Source organism: Rutidosis leptorrhynchoides, chromosome 7 (genome assembly GCF_046630445.1).
Source record: "Rutidosis leptorrhynchoides isolate AG116_Rl617_1_P2 chromosome 7, CSIRO_AGI_Rlap_v1, whole genome shotgun sequence".
NCBI lineage: Eukaryota > Viridiplantae > Streptophyta > Magnoliopsida > Asterales > Asteraceae > Rutidosis > Rutidosis leptorrhynchoides.
This window is the reverse complement of record NC_092339.1, coordinates 94,028,183-94,043,539: the sequence shown is the minus strand read 5'-3', so window position 1 is coordinate 94,043,539 and position 15,357 is coordinate 94,028,183. Positions and strand designations below refer to the sequence as shown.

Sequence of the window (15,357 nt, the reverse complement as noted above, 5' to 3'; positions counted from 1 at the left end):
ATGTGTGTGATAACAATTTCAAACCTGCTACTGAATGCTAAACACTGCCATAATAAGAACCGGCCATCACCAGTGACCTTAAAGCTAGAATATGACGGGAACAACTTTAGATTGTTTCCTTTCAAAAGAAAAAGTAATTTTAGACCATTAAACGTATAAACGTCATCAGTTGGAGTGATGATGCTAAAATTGAAAAATAATAAGAGGATTACCAGAAGTGAGAAAATGACTATTCGGTAAGGGTTTTTTAAGGTCGGTGAAATTGGAACTTTTCCCCTTTAAGGGTTGTCAGCTTCAATTATACTGCATTAAAATTCAAGTCATCGAGTTTATTCAAAGTATTACTGAATCGAATCTAAATAAAGTTAATTGAAAAAAGTAGGAAATACATACATTAATCGTCTTCATGACCATGACGGTTATACCATCTTCAGTTTTTTGTGTTTATTTTGTGTCCAGGTTTCCACTTCCCAATATTCGTCTTCCATTTTTTTGTGACAAGGCTATAAAACGACGTTGCAATTCAATATGTAAACGACCCAATAATTAGTTAATGCATGTCATGCTCCCCAACTTTTTAAAGCCGAAAACAGATAATAATAGTAGTTGAACAATTGTGTAAGGCAACAGATATGTTGATTACAATTTAAATTATGCCATAAATTGTGCCTCAAACAATTTAAATAATAAATATTTGTATAAAACAACAGTCTCGACCCACTCTGTCATCATGTTTTACGATATTTTTGAAAATAAGTATTATATTTGTACTCATAATGGAGAAGTAAAAAGCCATCTAGAAAATAAAGAAAGTATTTAAGTTACCTCTTCAGTGCAGCCTGTAGGTGACACATCATTATATTGAACATGATGATATGCCGCATGGAGTGCATCAACAACAATATCCGGGATAACTGATCCAAGAAGGTATTTGACGTTCTACTCATTGTACCTATTAGGGAAAAAGCAATTAGGTCACAATAAAATGTAGACAAAAATTTGATTTTCCAATATATTACTAAGTAGAATAACTTATGAATTATATGCCATAAACGTTACTCCTTACGTTATATTACATCTAATTCCACTCATCTTTTTTTCTGACATTTACTGGTTAACAAACACAATTTCCCACTATAGTACAATGACCAAACTTTATTTTACTACATATTTTAAATATGGGCATATATCTCCAAGTAATTAACACACCAATGACTATACTTTGACAATTAGTAACTAACATGCATGTTGATCTTAATAACTAACATCTCGATTTGTAACCGTACATGTTTCTTGCACTGATTTTCTGCTTCCACATGTTATCATGCAATCAATCACTGAATATACACAAACTACTAAGCCTGTCGAAAAGATCAATTACTAATATAGTTATCTTATGTAGAAAAAACTATATATGTGCATAATTAAGGCCTGTAGAAAACATAAATTATGAATTTAACTGAATAACTTGAAAAAATGACAAACATGAAACTTGTAAATGGATATGCTTACCGAATCTGAAACTCTATTAACATACCCGGATTGTGTGGCAATTAGCTTGACCTACGTGACATAAATTATCGTTTTAGATTACATGAAAGTAAAACAATATGCTATACTTGATGATTTAACTTATACCTAACCTGAGTACAGAGAATAAGGTTGCAACAAAAGAAATATGAAGGTACCTCAAATCACAAGATCATCTTCCATTTGGATGGTTTCATTGATTTCATTGATGCTTTCATGGATGGTTTCATTAGTTTCATGCTTTAGCATAACTTAGAGTAGCCGTTGGATAATTCATCGATGATTTGATGTATGAATTGAATCGCAATCGGACCATAAACGTTGTACTATTTAATATCCTTTATTGATTAACTAAATCGTTAAAATTGATAACATGATTCAAATTCCCATATTGATACCAAATCGATTAAATCGTCTTGATTTAACCTAAAAATTTAAATTTGGTACCTGTTTGAATTACTTGAACCAATTCTTCAAGAGATTAGTGTCGTGATTTGAGATGTGACAGCATTGATCCATTCCTTTCCTTAAAGTTCAATCAATAATTGTATATCAATTAGTATCAATTGTTTCTTGAAATATATTTTGAATAATTCGTTTTTGGTTTAACCTCTCGGAATTTTTCGAAAATTGAGAGTATTAGGGCGTTTTTTATGGAAGGTATATAATCATTCAGATCTTTCTATGCGTATAATAAGATAATTAATACTGTAACATTTTAATTCAATGTTTCAATTTAATTCAAGGAAAGGGTATGAAAGTATTTCTAAATTGAAACTGAATATTTATTAGTAATTCAATTTCGTAAAACAGATCAAAGGTCATAATCGTTTGTTAATCTTGATCTAATGGTTAAGATTCAATTTAAAGATTCAAATTGAAACATTATTTCATAATTATGTTTTTCTTTTAATAAGTAGGGAGATATTATAGCCTCTTTTTTGTGTGTGTGTGTGTGTGTGTGTAGTAATCACTCTTTCTCACTGCATAAATTATTGAACACTTTAATGAAATTAATAGAACATATAGTTCGACAATTGCGAGATAAAATATGTAATTGCAGGTAATTACATCCTGAATTTTTAAAACAAAACTTACATTAAGGTTATTATCTAACAAGTTTCGAGTACTCATACTGCATATATGCAGAACTTAGGTGTAAGATAACTGAACCTCGTAACTTATTATTCATTATTGAAGCAGTATATATAGACTACACATAAACCCTATAAGTTACACAAAAACCATAACGGACTCAAGCCCACAATCAGACTTGGACCATAATACCAAACCCGTCTAACACTCCCCCGCAGTCCGAGCGGCAAAATCGCAAAAGCGAAAGAAAACACTAAATATTAAATTAAAGAAATAAAATAAACTCTACTCGTATTGTTTTTCTCATTTGTTGCATCGAATAGCCTATATTCGTTGATAGACTTGCAGATTTCTAGACGGCTTCTCTTTTTCCGTAGCGTTTTATTTTCTTTTACGCCGTGACTTGTTGTGCCTAAGGATCAAGTACCGCTTTCACATAGATAACAGTAATCTTCAACGCTGCAAACAAGAGTTTTGACAATATTCTTTTTTTTTCGGGATTTGGAACCTAGTCAAGACGGCTCATCTCCACGGGGATTATTAGAAAAGAATAATAAAAATAACAAGGAATATAAGAACTAGAAAGAATATGATAATAAAAAATAAAACGTAGAAAGATGCGCCTGGCTTTTTTTTTTCCTTCCCTTCGAAGTCAACGTAACAATAAACTCAGACACTTCTATTTTTATTTTGGTGTGTTTCGAAACAGAGAAAGAGAAGGGGGTGTTCGACTCTTGTTATTATTTTTTTCGGCGGACGAACATAGACAAACACTAGAGAACATTTGTTGATAGGATAATAGAAAAAGAAAAGATTATGAAGATCGACTCTTGATTGGCCGTTTCTTTAAGTGGGGAGGTGCATAACCCTTTTTTTATTTTTGTTGCATGTCTGTAGGTGCATAACTCTTTTGTTGCGTAGGTGCATAACTCTTTTGTTGCGTAAGAGGTAAAGAGCAAAGTATACATAATAAAACACATAACTCTTTTGTTGCGTAAGAGGTAAAGAGCAAAGTATACATAATAAAACAAAAATAAAAGTGTAAGACATGGTAGGATATTAAAAAGAATATTGATGCAATTAGACAATTAGTTGGTGATCGGAGGATGATGATATTTTTTTAGAATAATTTACATTTAACCTGAACTTCTGTAAGATAATTGAACCACGTACCTTATTATTCATTATTGAAGCGGTATATATATACTAGACATAAACCCTAGAAGTTACACAAAAACCCTAACGGACCCAAGTCCACAATTGTGTTAGGCAGATTATATTAGGCTAGCCCGTTTAATTCTGTAACAAATTGGACTTGGGCCATAATACCAAACCCGTCTAACATTAAGATCTTATAAGTTATAATAATTCCATTCCACAAAACATATTACAAAATATGACAAATCACAACATAGATGGATTGTATATTACTTTGTTTTCATCTTTTAACAGACAACATAAATTAGTTAAAGTGTATGTACAACGTAACAAACATGGTTGATGCCAATGCTTCTTATTTCTCCTATCTACTTGATATCGCACGAATAATTTCCCAACAATCTCTCATAAACCTTGCCATGCATAATGTCATTTAGCACGTGACTCTGAGTCATAAAACAACAAAAACAGCTTTCTTTGCACCTTACAAGAAATGAATATCGCCCATCAAAAGCCTCATTCACTCAACGTGGGGTCCACTGGTTGCGGATTCAAGGCATCATTCAGGGAGTCTAATGATCCCTCGCCTTCCAGTGCTCGTACAATCTGTATAATAATATAATTATTATTCCAATATAATCTTTTTTTTTTTTTTTTAAATAGTGGAAAATGATGACATTAATTACCTGGCTCATTTTGGGACGAAGTTTAGCAGAATGGCGGATGCTGGCTGCCACACAAGAAACGATACGAGCCGCCTTATTACGTTCGTAGTTACCTTCTAACCGTGGATCAACGAGCTCATTATAATCTTGATCTTCTAATGCTTTGGCCAAAAGTGGCCCTGCCTGAAATTTTAACATACAAATGCTCTAAATTAGTACATGATATATCATCAAAGATTAATAATACCACTTGCCTAACCGTATACAAAAACACTTAACATTTTGTATGTACTAGAATCTGAAGAATAAAAATTGCATGTTACAAACCCATTCGACCAAGCTATCTTCCATTCGGTTATAGGTGGGGTCGTTCGGTTTCTTTCCGGTTAACAGTTCTAATAACATGACCCCGAATGAGAAAACGTCAGATTTTTCTGTTAGCTTTCCGCTTGAAGCGTACTCCGGAGCTAAGTACCTTTAATCACATCCAAGTAACAATAGCGCGATAATCAGTAATGTGGCAAAACAAGCTGATATGATTATTGTGAAGTATAACGTACTTACCCGAAAGTTCCCATAACACGTGTTGAGATATGAGTGTCTTCGCAAGATGCTAATTTAGCCAATCCAAAATCAGCAACCTAAGTTTGTTACAGTATAATTAACATCAGTACAACACTTTGAAGTATATTAGAATTTTGATAAATAAAAAAAACGTTACCTTTGCTTCAAAGTTGTGGTCTAGGAGAATGTTGGAAGACTTAATGTCACGATGTATGATCCGAGGATCACCTGAAAGTTTCCAAAACATGTTTAGCGTGTTGAATTTTAAGACTTAACTCAACCCACACACATAGTCCGCATTATTCATAACAAATTGGTTACAATTCAAACTTTCGGACCGTTTTTGTTTGACCAAATTCTTTTTCCAATTTTGGCAGCTCCTAGTGTAGTACAGATCAAAATGGGCAATTCTAAAGCCATGTAACCCAAACTAATACATTCATAAAATCAAACTTGACCACAAATGAATAAAGTTTGAATAATTAACCGTACAATCTTCGTGTAGGTATGCAAGTCCTTTAGCCGATCCTAGTGCAATGCGGACCCTAGTTTCCCACTTCATGACAGGACAACCCTCTCCTGCAGATCAAAGTGTGTAACAATAAGTACATATGGAGCCTTTCAAAAAAAAAAAAAAAAAAAAAAAAGTACATATGGAAAGTTAGGGTGCATTTGATTGCCTTTAATTGAATGGTTCGGTACTGAATGCTGGGTTCAACACTGAATGCTTAATAATGTTGAATGGTTAAGCACTGAATGTTGAATAATTCAGCATTCAATTCGTTTGTTAGTGACATTTGAATGACAAATGATGTACCGCGCAAAGGTCATTTAAATCTCACCATGAAGATGAAAGTCCAATGTCCGATTAGGAACAAACTCATAAACAAGCATTCTTTGTGCATCAGCAATACAATATCCAACAAGCGACACCAAATGACGATGATGTACTCGACTAATAATCTCGACTTCCGCTTGAAACTCTCGTTCGCCTTGACTACTACCCGATTTCAATCTCTTAACCGCAACTTCATGCCCATTAGACAAAACCCCTTTGAACACGTACCCAAACCCACCTTGACCCAACATGTTTGACTGCGAAAACCCGTCAGTCGCGCTTGATAACTCGTTGTATGAAAAGTGAGTCATACTGAATGCTAGATTCCTTTTGGAGGTGTCGCTAAGTTTGGACTGTTGTTGTTGGGGCCCGTATTTGCCACCGACACCTATTGGCGTACCCTTCATTTCGGGTATACTGAATTGGATCACGTGCTCATGTTTGTAGTACTCTCCACCTGTTAAAAGATGTTTAGTTTTAAAATAAGATTACATCATTATCAGTTTTCGGGATCATATTTTACATCATTATGTAACACTAATTTTGAAAAATACCTGGTGGTGGTTTATTATAGTAACTAGCCGATTTCAGCCTCTTCTTCTTTTTCCTCCTCTTAATGCACGTAATACAAGTAGTGATGAGACAAATAAACACTAAAATGACTAAAACTAATGCAATACTTGTAATAATTGACTTATTATTTGAATTAGAATTAGAATTTCCTGTTTGTGACAACTTATTATCCGTTTCGTGACTTTTGTGTGCAGGAGGAGGATCAAATGAACTTTTTGTTGGTGGTGGTGGTGATTTTGGCGGAGGTGGCGGTGGAGATTTTTTTGGTGGTGGCGGTGATGGTGATTTTGGTGGTGGCGGTGATGGCGATTTTGGTGGTGGCGGTGATTGAGATGATTTTGGAGATGGAGCAGTTTTAGGTGCCGGAGCCATACGTTTGATGATCTTTTTGAGGTACCTAAACTTCGATCAAAGGTAATTCGTCCTAAAATTCAAACTCTCGTGTGTGCCTTCTTACTTATAACAATTGGAATCCCTTTAACAAACATTTACGTTCTGTTGATATTCAACTGCCTCAATTTATATCAAGGAAATTATGATCAAACTTCAAAAACCTGCAAGATGAAATCAAGATTGATAAAAAAAAACATCATCAAGATTTATATCAAGCAACTTTCTATAATTAAAAGGCAAAATACTTACAATTTGGTTTATTTAACATGAAGATCCGCCAGCAACGAATCATCAATAATCTACATATACAATTTATGTCTTATGATACAATAAGTTGCATTGATAGTAGTTTGAGAGCGACAAGTGTGATACCTGAATGTTGAAAATGCAAAAGGTAGCATTTGTGAGTGACTTTCTTAATTTAGAAAGAAAACGAGTCTGTCCAACAAAAAAGGAGACTTCTTCTCTGGTTTTACAACCCGAGTCTTTCTCTTTTTCCTACATTTCGGGTTATTCATAAATATGTCATGTACAAAACAAAGAATAATAACACATGTTGAAACTACCAATGTGCATACTCTGTCGTTGGTTCTTGAAAACAGAAAGAGAAAAAAAAAAAAAACAAATTTTTAACGTACCTAGTTTAATACTCACAAATTCGCGGTATTTAGAAAGTAAAGTTTTTTAATTGATACATGTAAATCGAATGACACCAACATGTTGAAATAATTAGCATTGACATGCAAATAACTAATCAAGATTAAGGAAGTTTATAAATATTAGAGAGGAAATGAAAGCAAGATAAGAATGACAAAATATAACCTTCACCATATAATAATACACCAACATATTTAAGACATAATTGTTAGCCTCAAAATATGAATGATAAAAGAGAGTGAAGACGCTAATACAATTCATTAATACAAACAAATTTGTATTTTATAGCCGGTGAATTCGCGAGACTATCAAATAGTATTGTTACAAAGTTTATATTATAATAATACTCCGTATTGTTTTACAACACAAATCAGATTGGTGATCTTGTTAAACCTCATTTAGACTTTATGATGATAGAGCACTTGAGTAATTCATTTAGTGTTATTGTTGTTAGCTTCCAGAATTTGTCTTTGTAAGTAACAACTATATACAGAGTATCTCTTTCAAGATTCTTCGCGGGTACAACAAACACCTACAATAGACACAGAAGACCATAAAAAGTCAGCCATCACGAAACCATTTTAGGCTATTAGTAGCAGAACTAACATAAACATGGTAGCCTAGACTTATGTTATTGCAACTTTTCATTTAACTATATACTAAAACATATTTCTTTAAACAACACCAGGAAAACAAGTACGTATAGGGTCACACTAACACATGATATCATCAAATAAATAATTCAAAACTACTGATAATGCTAGCAGCCTAGCACATTTTTGTAAAGGCTGAATTATATTAAAATATATGCATATTAAGTTTACTAAGAACAAAGTATCATAACGGGTGCGACTTCCTAACGGGTATATACACTTGCTCTCACGAAACCTTTCTTATTAAAGCTACCATCAATTGATAATCATAAAATAGAATATGAAAACAGGGGTAAGAGGAATTAAACAATGCATCTCTTCTTCACTCAGACTTTTCAACAAACACCTTTCATGCATTTATATAATCACCATTCAATCATTAACGTTGTACTCTTTATGCCAAGCTCGAGTACTCTAATAGAAAATCGTTTTGGATAACATGATTAGTTAAAGTATATATGATGCCTAAATGTCAGTTTTTCATAATCAAATTTATCACACATGATTTAACTTGAACAATAATTGTTTTAAAGCAACCCAGCCCGCACAGCAAAAGTTGCCCATTATGACCTGATCCTCTTGTAACCCATTAAGTAGCACGTCTCATACCCGACCCGACCCATCTTGCCACCTCTGGTACATAAAAACCAAACATATGCATAAATGAACAATATAAATAAATAAACATGAACCTTGTTAATTATTTTGCATCCTGTATTGTGTACAATGTAAGGCTTGCAAAGTAGTTCAAAGCCAATTAGTAATCAATTTTATGATTTTATCAACATATGTACAAAGTAACCGTGTAACAACCAGAAATTTTTTGTTTCGCATATTGTAGAAGTCACAACAACTCAACAAAAGACACTATGAGAAGATTACTTCTTAAAAAATGTTTCCATTGGTCTACTTCAACATACAAAGAAGTGCATATCATTTCTTTAGAACATGATAGCTAATAACTCACGATATTTTTAAGAGTCATAAACAAAAAACTACTTAAATTCAACAACATAAATATAAGATAACTTAACATCAACATTTAAATATTAGCATCAAGAGGGTTACTCAATTGTCAACCCCATCTATTAACAAAAAAAGGGTCAGGAACCACAGACGATAAATTAGTCCTTTGGACAACCTTCCCACCATTGATAGTTATTAAATTCCAACATGATTAAACACCTCACAGAAATAATCACCAATCAAATTTCCCAAATTGATAACTTTTTGTAAATCTGAATCATACACAGCCAGTTTTTCATTTTTCACCACCAAAATCTCACCTTTTAATCCACACCCCAACGGCCTACAAACCTTAGCATAAAGTTTAAATGACCAACATTTCGTCCACGATGAAACCACACCATATTCTTTCATCACCCACACCTCAAACATGTTCCTAGTTCTAATCTTAGATGAAGTGATCATCGCTAGTGATTCCTTTATCGCTGCAAACGACCAATCATCACACTCAAACTCGGGTGGCATTATGTAACTAAACGTCTCCTCACGAAAATCAAAACACATAATGAAATTCTTATCACTCAAACCCTCAATCCATCTAGCACACCAATGAAACTTCCTATTCAAAAACACACTACATCCCGACGCCCTACAGATAAAAAATGTAACAGTCTTAATCTCCGTCCAAGAATACGCACTCAACGAGTATATCTCAACTTGAATCAGAGCACTACCACAATACACAATCCTCAACACCTTTTAATCCTTTACAACATCATCAAACCCAAACCCTAACACAACCTTAATTGGAACAGAGTTAGGATGACGATAAGTAGGCGAAATAGGCAAGTCTTTAAAAACCCTAGACTCCATAACAAAATAATCGAACTATTCGGATAAACATTCAAACAAATCAACCCGTTACAGCTCCCGCAAACACGTAATGGTTTCGAAATAGGAATGTCGATTTCTATTGGGATTTTGATTGATTTGTCTGATGAATCAGAAAATATCAAACCAACTTTACAATCATCTGTGGAGGACATGTCAGTGGATGGTGTAAAAAGAACAGATGGATCTGAAGTAGTGGATTGATTTTGGAAATGTTTGGAGATGAAATTAGGGCTTTGGAAAAGGGCGTACCATGATTTGGAAACAGATTTGAAACGGAGAATGTATCTAGTAGGAACACGGGACAGGATCTCGCTGATTATATCTTCTGGTAGCTCTTTTGATATTGACATTGTTCGATGATTTAGGGTTTATTATCAAGTTTATAACTCGGATGAGTTGAATGGAGTGTATGTATATATAGAGAATGTAGAAGGGATGACAAAGAGACGTGTTAGTGTGTTACTGTCACAGACCACTCGTTTACAATTCTTATAAGGGCTCACGTTGTGACGACCCGAAAATTTCCGACCAAATTTAAACTTAATCTTCATATAATTTCGATACGATAAGCAAAGTCTGTAATGTTGAGTCTCGAAAATTTCTAAACTGTGTATATATATTCAATGGACCTTTGGCTAATCCCGACGATTCACGAACAAATGTTATAAATGAACATGTATGGATAAATAAATGTAAGTATAAGTAATAATGTGAAATTATAAAATATAATCTTTAAAAAAAATTGAATATGAAAAAAAATAATATACAAGTATTAAAGTGATATTTAAAAATAAAACTATATATAGGTGTATATGATTTCTGAAAATAATTTTTATGATGTATTCCTGAATATAGATAAAAGTTTAACTATTATATGTAATTAAAATGAATCTATATATATATATATATATATATATATATATATATATATATATATATATATATATATATATATATATATATATATATATATATATATATATATATATATATATAAATATATAAGATTTTTATATTATAATAAAATTGTATGAATAATAATTATTCAATAAAAGTTATTATGTAATGTATTATATGATCATTAGATATTACATAGATAATATATATATATATATATATATATATATATATATATATATATATATATATATATATATATATATACATATATATATACAAGTTAAAATATATACGTTATAATATTATTACTTTCATTCTTAAAATATATATTAATATAAATATCATGATCAATAATATTAAATTGCAAATATGATAATTGATATATAAATGATTATATCATTATTATTATTAATATTATTAGTATTATTATGATTAGTATTAATATAATTAATTATCATTTGTATTATCATTATTAATTACTAATTTCATGAAGATTAATAAGAAACATAATTATTATTATTATTATTATTATTATTATTATTATTATTATTATTATTATTATTATTATTATTATTACTATAAATATTATTATTTGTATTTAGATTATTATTAATATAATTATAATTACTAATCATTAATAATAATTTTATAAAATAATACGTGTGAATTAGGAATTAGAATCAGATACAAATCAACAATTCAACTGGCCATCTCCATCAAACTGTATCTATTCCTTGTTATTTTCTCCAATCTGTTAGACGTCTGAATCAGATTATCAATACGTTACAAATCCAGTACATATCAATCACAGCCTTTATAATTTTTTTATGTTTTTTTTTCAATCTTCCTTGTCTGATTCAAAGATGCTGTCGACAACCTTACTCCATAAGCCAATCGAATTGTGCAGTGAAATGGATTAACACATTCATCTCTTTCATTACCTTTATCAATTAAAAAATTCAATGAGTTCAATTTGTCGAATTTTTATAGAAATAAATGAAGAACAACGAACCTGTACCCGGTTCTTGTATCATTTTCCAAAATCTCGATTTCTTGATTTATTTAAAAATTTATTAATACAATTTTGTTAGGATGCTTCTACTCAATCTTTCTGCAAAATTTCTCATTCCAATTCTTTTTAACAACTACAAATTCTGAGGTCAAAAGTTAAATCTAAAAAGTCAACCAAAGTGTTCTTCACAAAATTAGAATTCGTTCTTGAGAAAAGTCAACCAAAGTGTTCTTCACAAAATTAGAATTCGTTCTTGAGTTTTTGTAACAATTGATGATTCAGATAGTTTTAAGGAGTCATTTAAAACTTGTTTCATGTTGAAATCGTTAGCTAAAACGTTCTTGAATTCGAGAATGAGTTTTGAGTTCATCGTGGGTACTAACGAAACTGTACAGCAGTTTATAATTTTTTTTTACTCAAGTCTGTTAATTAAGAATCGCCAACACAATGGTTACTCTGCTTCTTTCTAATTCTTAAACCCAAAATGAAATCTAATTTTTGTATAATTTTGTTCCTGGTCGATTTGAAGATGAAGAAGGAGAAGCAGAAACTATTACGGGTTATCTATTTATTATTTCATATTATATCAGAAAGAAAACACATGGTCGAGTGGTTTATGTCTGTTGGTGCTGTTGAAAGGTCTCGGGTTCGAGACCCACTGGTGGCATTTCTTTTTAAACTCCATTATTATGAGGTAGTTATCTAATATTTCTATTATTATTATCATTATTATTATTATCATTATTATTATCGTTATAATTATTGTTATTATTAGTGATTGTTATTAATACAAGTAGTATAGTTATTATTATTATTAGTTACCATTTATTATTTATCATAATTAAAATTACAAATATGATTATTATTATTATTGTCATTGTTATTATTATTAGTAATATAATATACTTATAATTATTGTTATTACTACTAATACAAGATCATTGATCATTTAGTATCATTGTTATTATAAAGAATATAATTATTATCATTGGGATTATATCTAAAAGTATTATAAGTATTATTAGTATTATTGTTATTATTATTATTATTACTTTTATTATTTTAACATTATTGTTATTATCATTATTAAAGGTATCATTATTTTAAATGTATCATTATATTTTTTTTAAAATTTAGTATTATCCTTATTATTATAAATATTAAAAACTATTATTATTAAAATTTCGGTTATTATTAAAAAATATTATTTTATTGAAAACTATCATTTTTGTCTTATCATTATTATATATTTTTTTTAATTTATTATTATTACTATCATTATTGATATTAGCATTATAATTATTATAATTAACTTTATTCTAGTATTATTATTACAATAACTATTACTTTGCAAACAAAAGAAATTTATATACAAATATATTTGTTACATAATTATACTAATATCGCTTAATATTATGATATGATATTATTGATATTAATATAACGTTAACTAAATTATATATCAAATAAGCATAATAATATATTATAAGTATTAATAAAAGTATATATAAATATTGAACTTAATACATAACTAAAAATATATAAAGTTACTCGATTACAATTATATGTTTTAATATAAATATAAATGATATAGGTTCGTGAATCCGAGGTCAACCCTGCATTTTTCAATATTGTCATATATATTTTTACTACAAAATACATTACGGTGAGTTTCATTACTCCCTTTTTTATATATATTTTTGGGACTGAGAATACATGCGCTGTTTTTTATAAATGTTTTACGATATAGACACAAGTAATCGAAACTACATTCTATGGTTGAATTATCGAAGTCGAATATACCCATTTTTATTAAGTCTGGTAATTTAAGAATTAGGGAACAGACACCCTAATTGACATGAATCCTAAAGATAGATCTATCGGGCCCAACAAGACCCATCCAAAGTACCAGATGCTTTAGTACTTCGAAATTTATATCATGTCCGAAGGAGGATCCCGGAATGATGGGGATATTCTTATATGCATATTGTTAAGGTCGGTTACCAGGTGTTCAATCCATATGAATGATTATTTTTGTCTCTATGTATGGGACGTATATTTATGAGAACTGAAAATGAAATCTTGTGGTCAATTAAAATGATGGAAATGATTATTTATGTTAAACTAATGAACTCACCAACCTTTTGGTTGACACTTGAAAGCATGTTTATTCTCGGGTACGAAAGAAATCTTTCACTGTGCAATTGCTCATTTTAAAGATATTACTTGGAGTCATTCATGACATATTTCAAAAGACGTTGCATTCGAGTCGTCGAGTTCATCAAGATTATTATTAAGTCAATTATAGTTAGATATATTATGAAATGGTATGCATGTCGTCAACTTTCGATGTGATGAAAGTTTGTCTTTTAAAAAACGAATGCAATGTTTGTAAAATGTATCATATAGAGGTCAAGTACCTCTCGATGAAATCAACTGTTGTAAATCGTTTATAATCGATATGGACTTCGTCTGAATGGATTAGGACGGGTCTCTACACACGTTCGAGCCCAGTAATTGTGGGCCGTTTGAATTGTAATTGTAGAGACCCGTCCTAATCCATCTGGACGAATACATTACATTTGGTTACATCGCGAGGTACTTGACCTCTATATGATACATTTTACAAACATTGCATTCGTTTTTTAAAAGACAAACTTTCATTTCATCGAAAGTTGACGGCATGCATACCATTTCATAATATATCCAACTATAATTGACTTAATAATAATCTTGATGAACTCAATGACTCGAATACAACGTCTTTTGAAATATGTCATGAATGACTCCAAGTAATATCTTTAAAATGAGCAAATGCACAGCGGAAGATTTCTTTCATACCTGAGAATAAACATGCTTTCAAGTGTCAACCAAAAGGTTGGTGAGTTCATTAGTTTAACATAAATAATCATTTTCATCATTTTAATAGATGATAATGCTAAAAACGAACATATATTTCATAGCATTATCCCTCAAGAAAGACGAGCTTTTGGTTGCAATTGTTCTATTTACAAGTGATATTCGTTTAAATAATAAAAGGTGAAGACAAAAGACAGATTCGACGAATTGAAGACGCAAACGTCCAAAAAGCTCAAAAGTACAAAGTACAATCCAAGAGGTTCAATTTATTGATGAGAAACGTCTCAAAATTACAAGAATACAAGACGCGAAACGCAAAGTACAAGATATTAAATTGTACGCAAGGACGTTCGAAAATCCGGAACCGGGACATGAACCAACTATCAACGCGCGACGCAACGGAGCTAAAATTACAAGTCAACGGAGTACAAGAATATAATATAATATATAATTAATTATATAAAATTATATATATTATATTATATATATATTAAAATTCGAGCAGCCCGCGTTTTAAATGAATTGTGACCAGTATTTGACGGCCATGCGATCGCATGGCCAGCATGAAGAAAACTCATGCGTTAGCATGAGCTCCTGTAG

The 15,357-nt window shown here is 30.9% G+C and overlaps 1 protein-coding gene and 1 pseudogene across 1 annotated transcript; both read right to left on the bottom strand.

The window, feature by feature from the left end:
* Positions 1–4,118: 4,118 nt before the first annotated feature.
* On the bottom strand, positions 4,119–6,795 carry LOC139859450 (proline-rich receptor-like protein kinase PERK4). The gene is made up of 8 exons (XM_071848240.1): positions 6,405–6,795; positions 5,855–6,307; positions 5,505–5,591; positions 5,170–5,240; positions 5,013–5,089; positions 4,776–4,923; positions 4,470–4,631; positions 4,119–4,389 (listed from the first exon to the last, which is right to left on the bottom strand). The coding sequence occupies exons 1-8, from the start codon at positions 6,793–6,795 to the stop codon at positions 4,300–4,302; spliced, it is 1,479 nt and encodes a 492-aa protein (XP_071704341.1). The 3' UTR covers positions 4,119–4,299.
* A 167-nt stretch (positions 6,796–6,962) lies between these two features.
* Positions 6,963–10,336, bottom strand: LOC139859449 (F-box/kelch-repeat protein At3g06240-like; annotated as a pseudogene).
* Between the last annotated feature and the right edge of the window lie 5,021 nt (positions 10,337–15,357).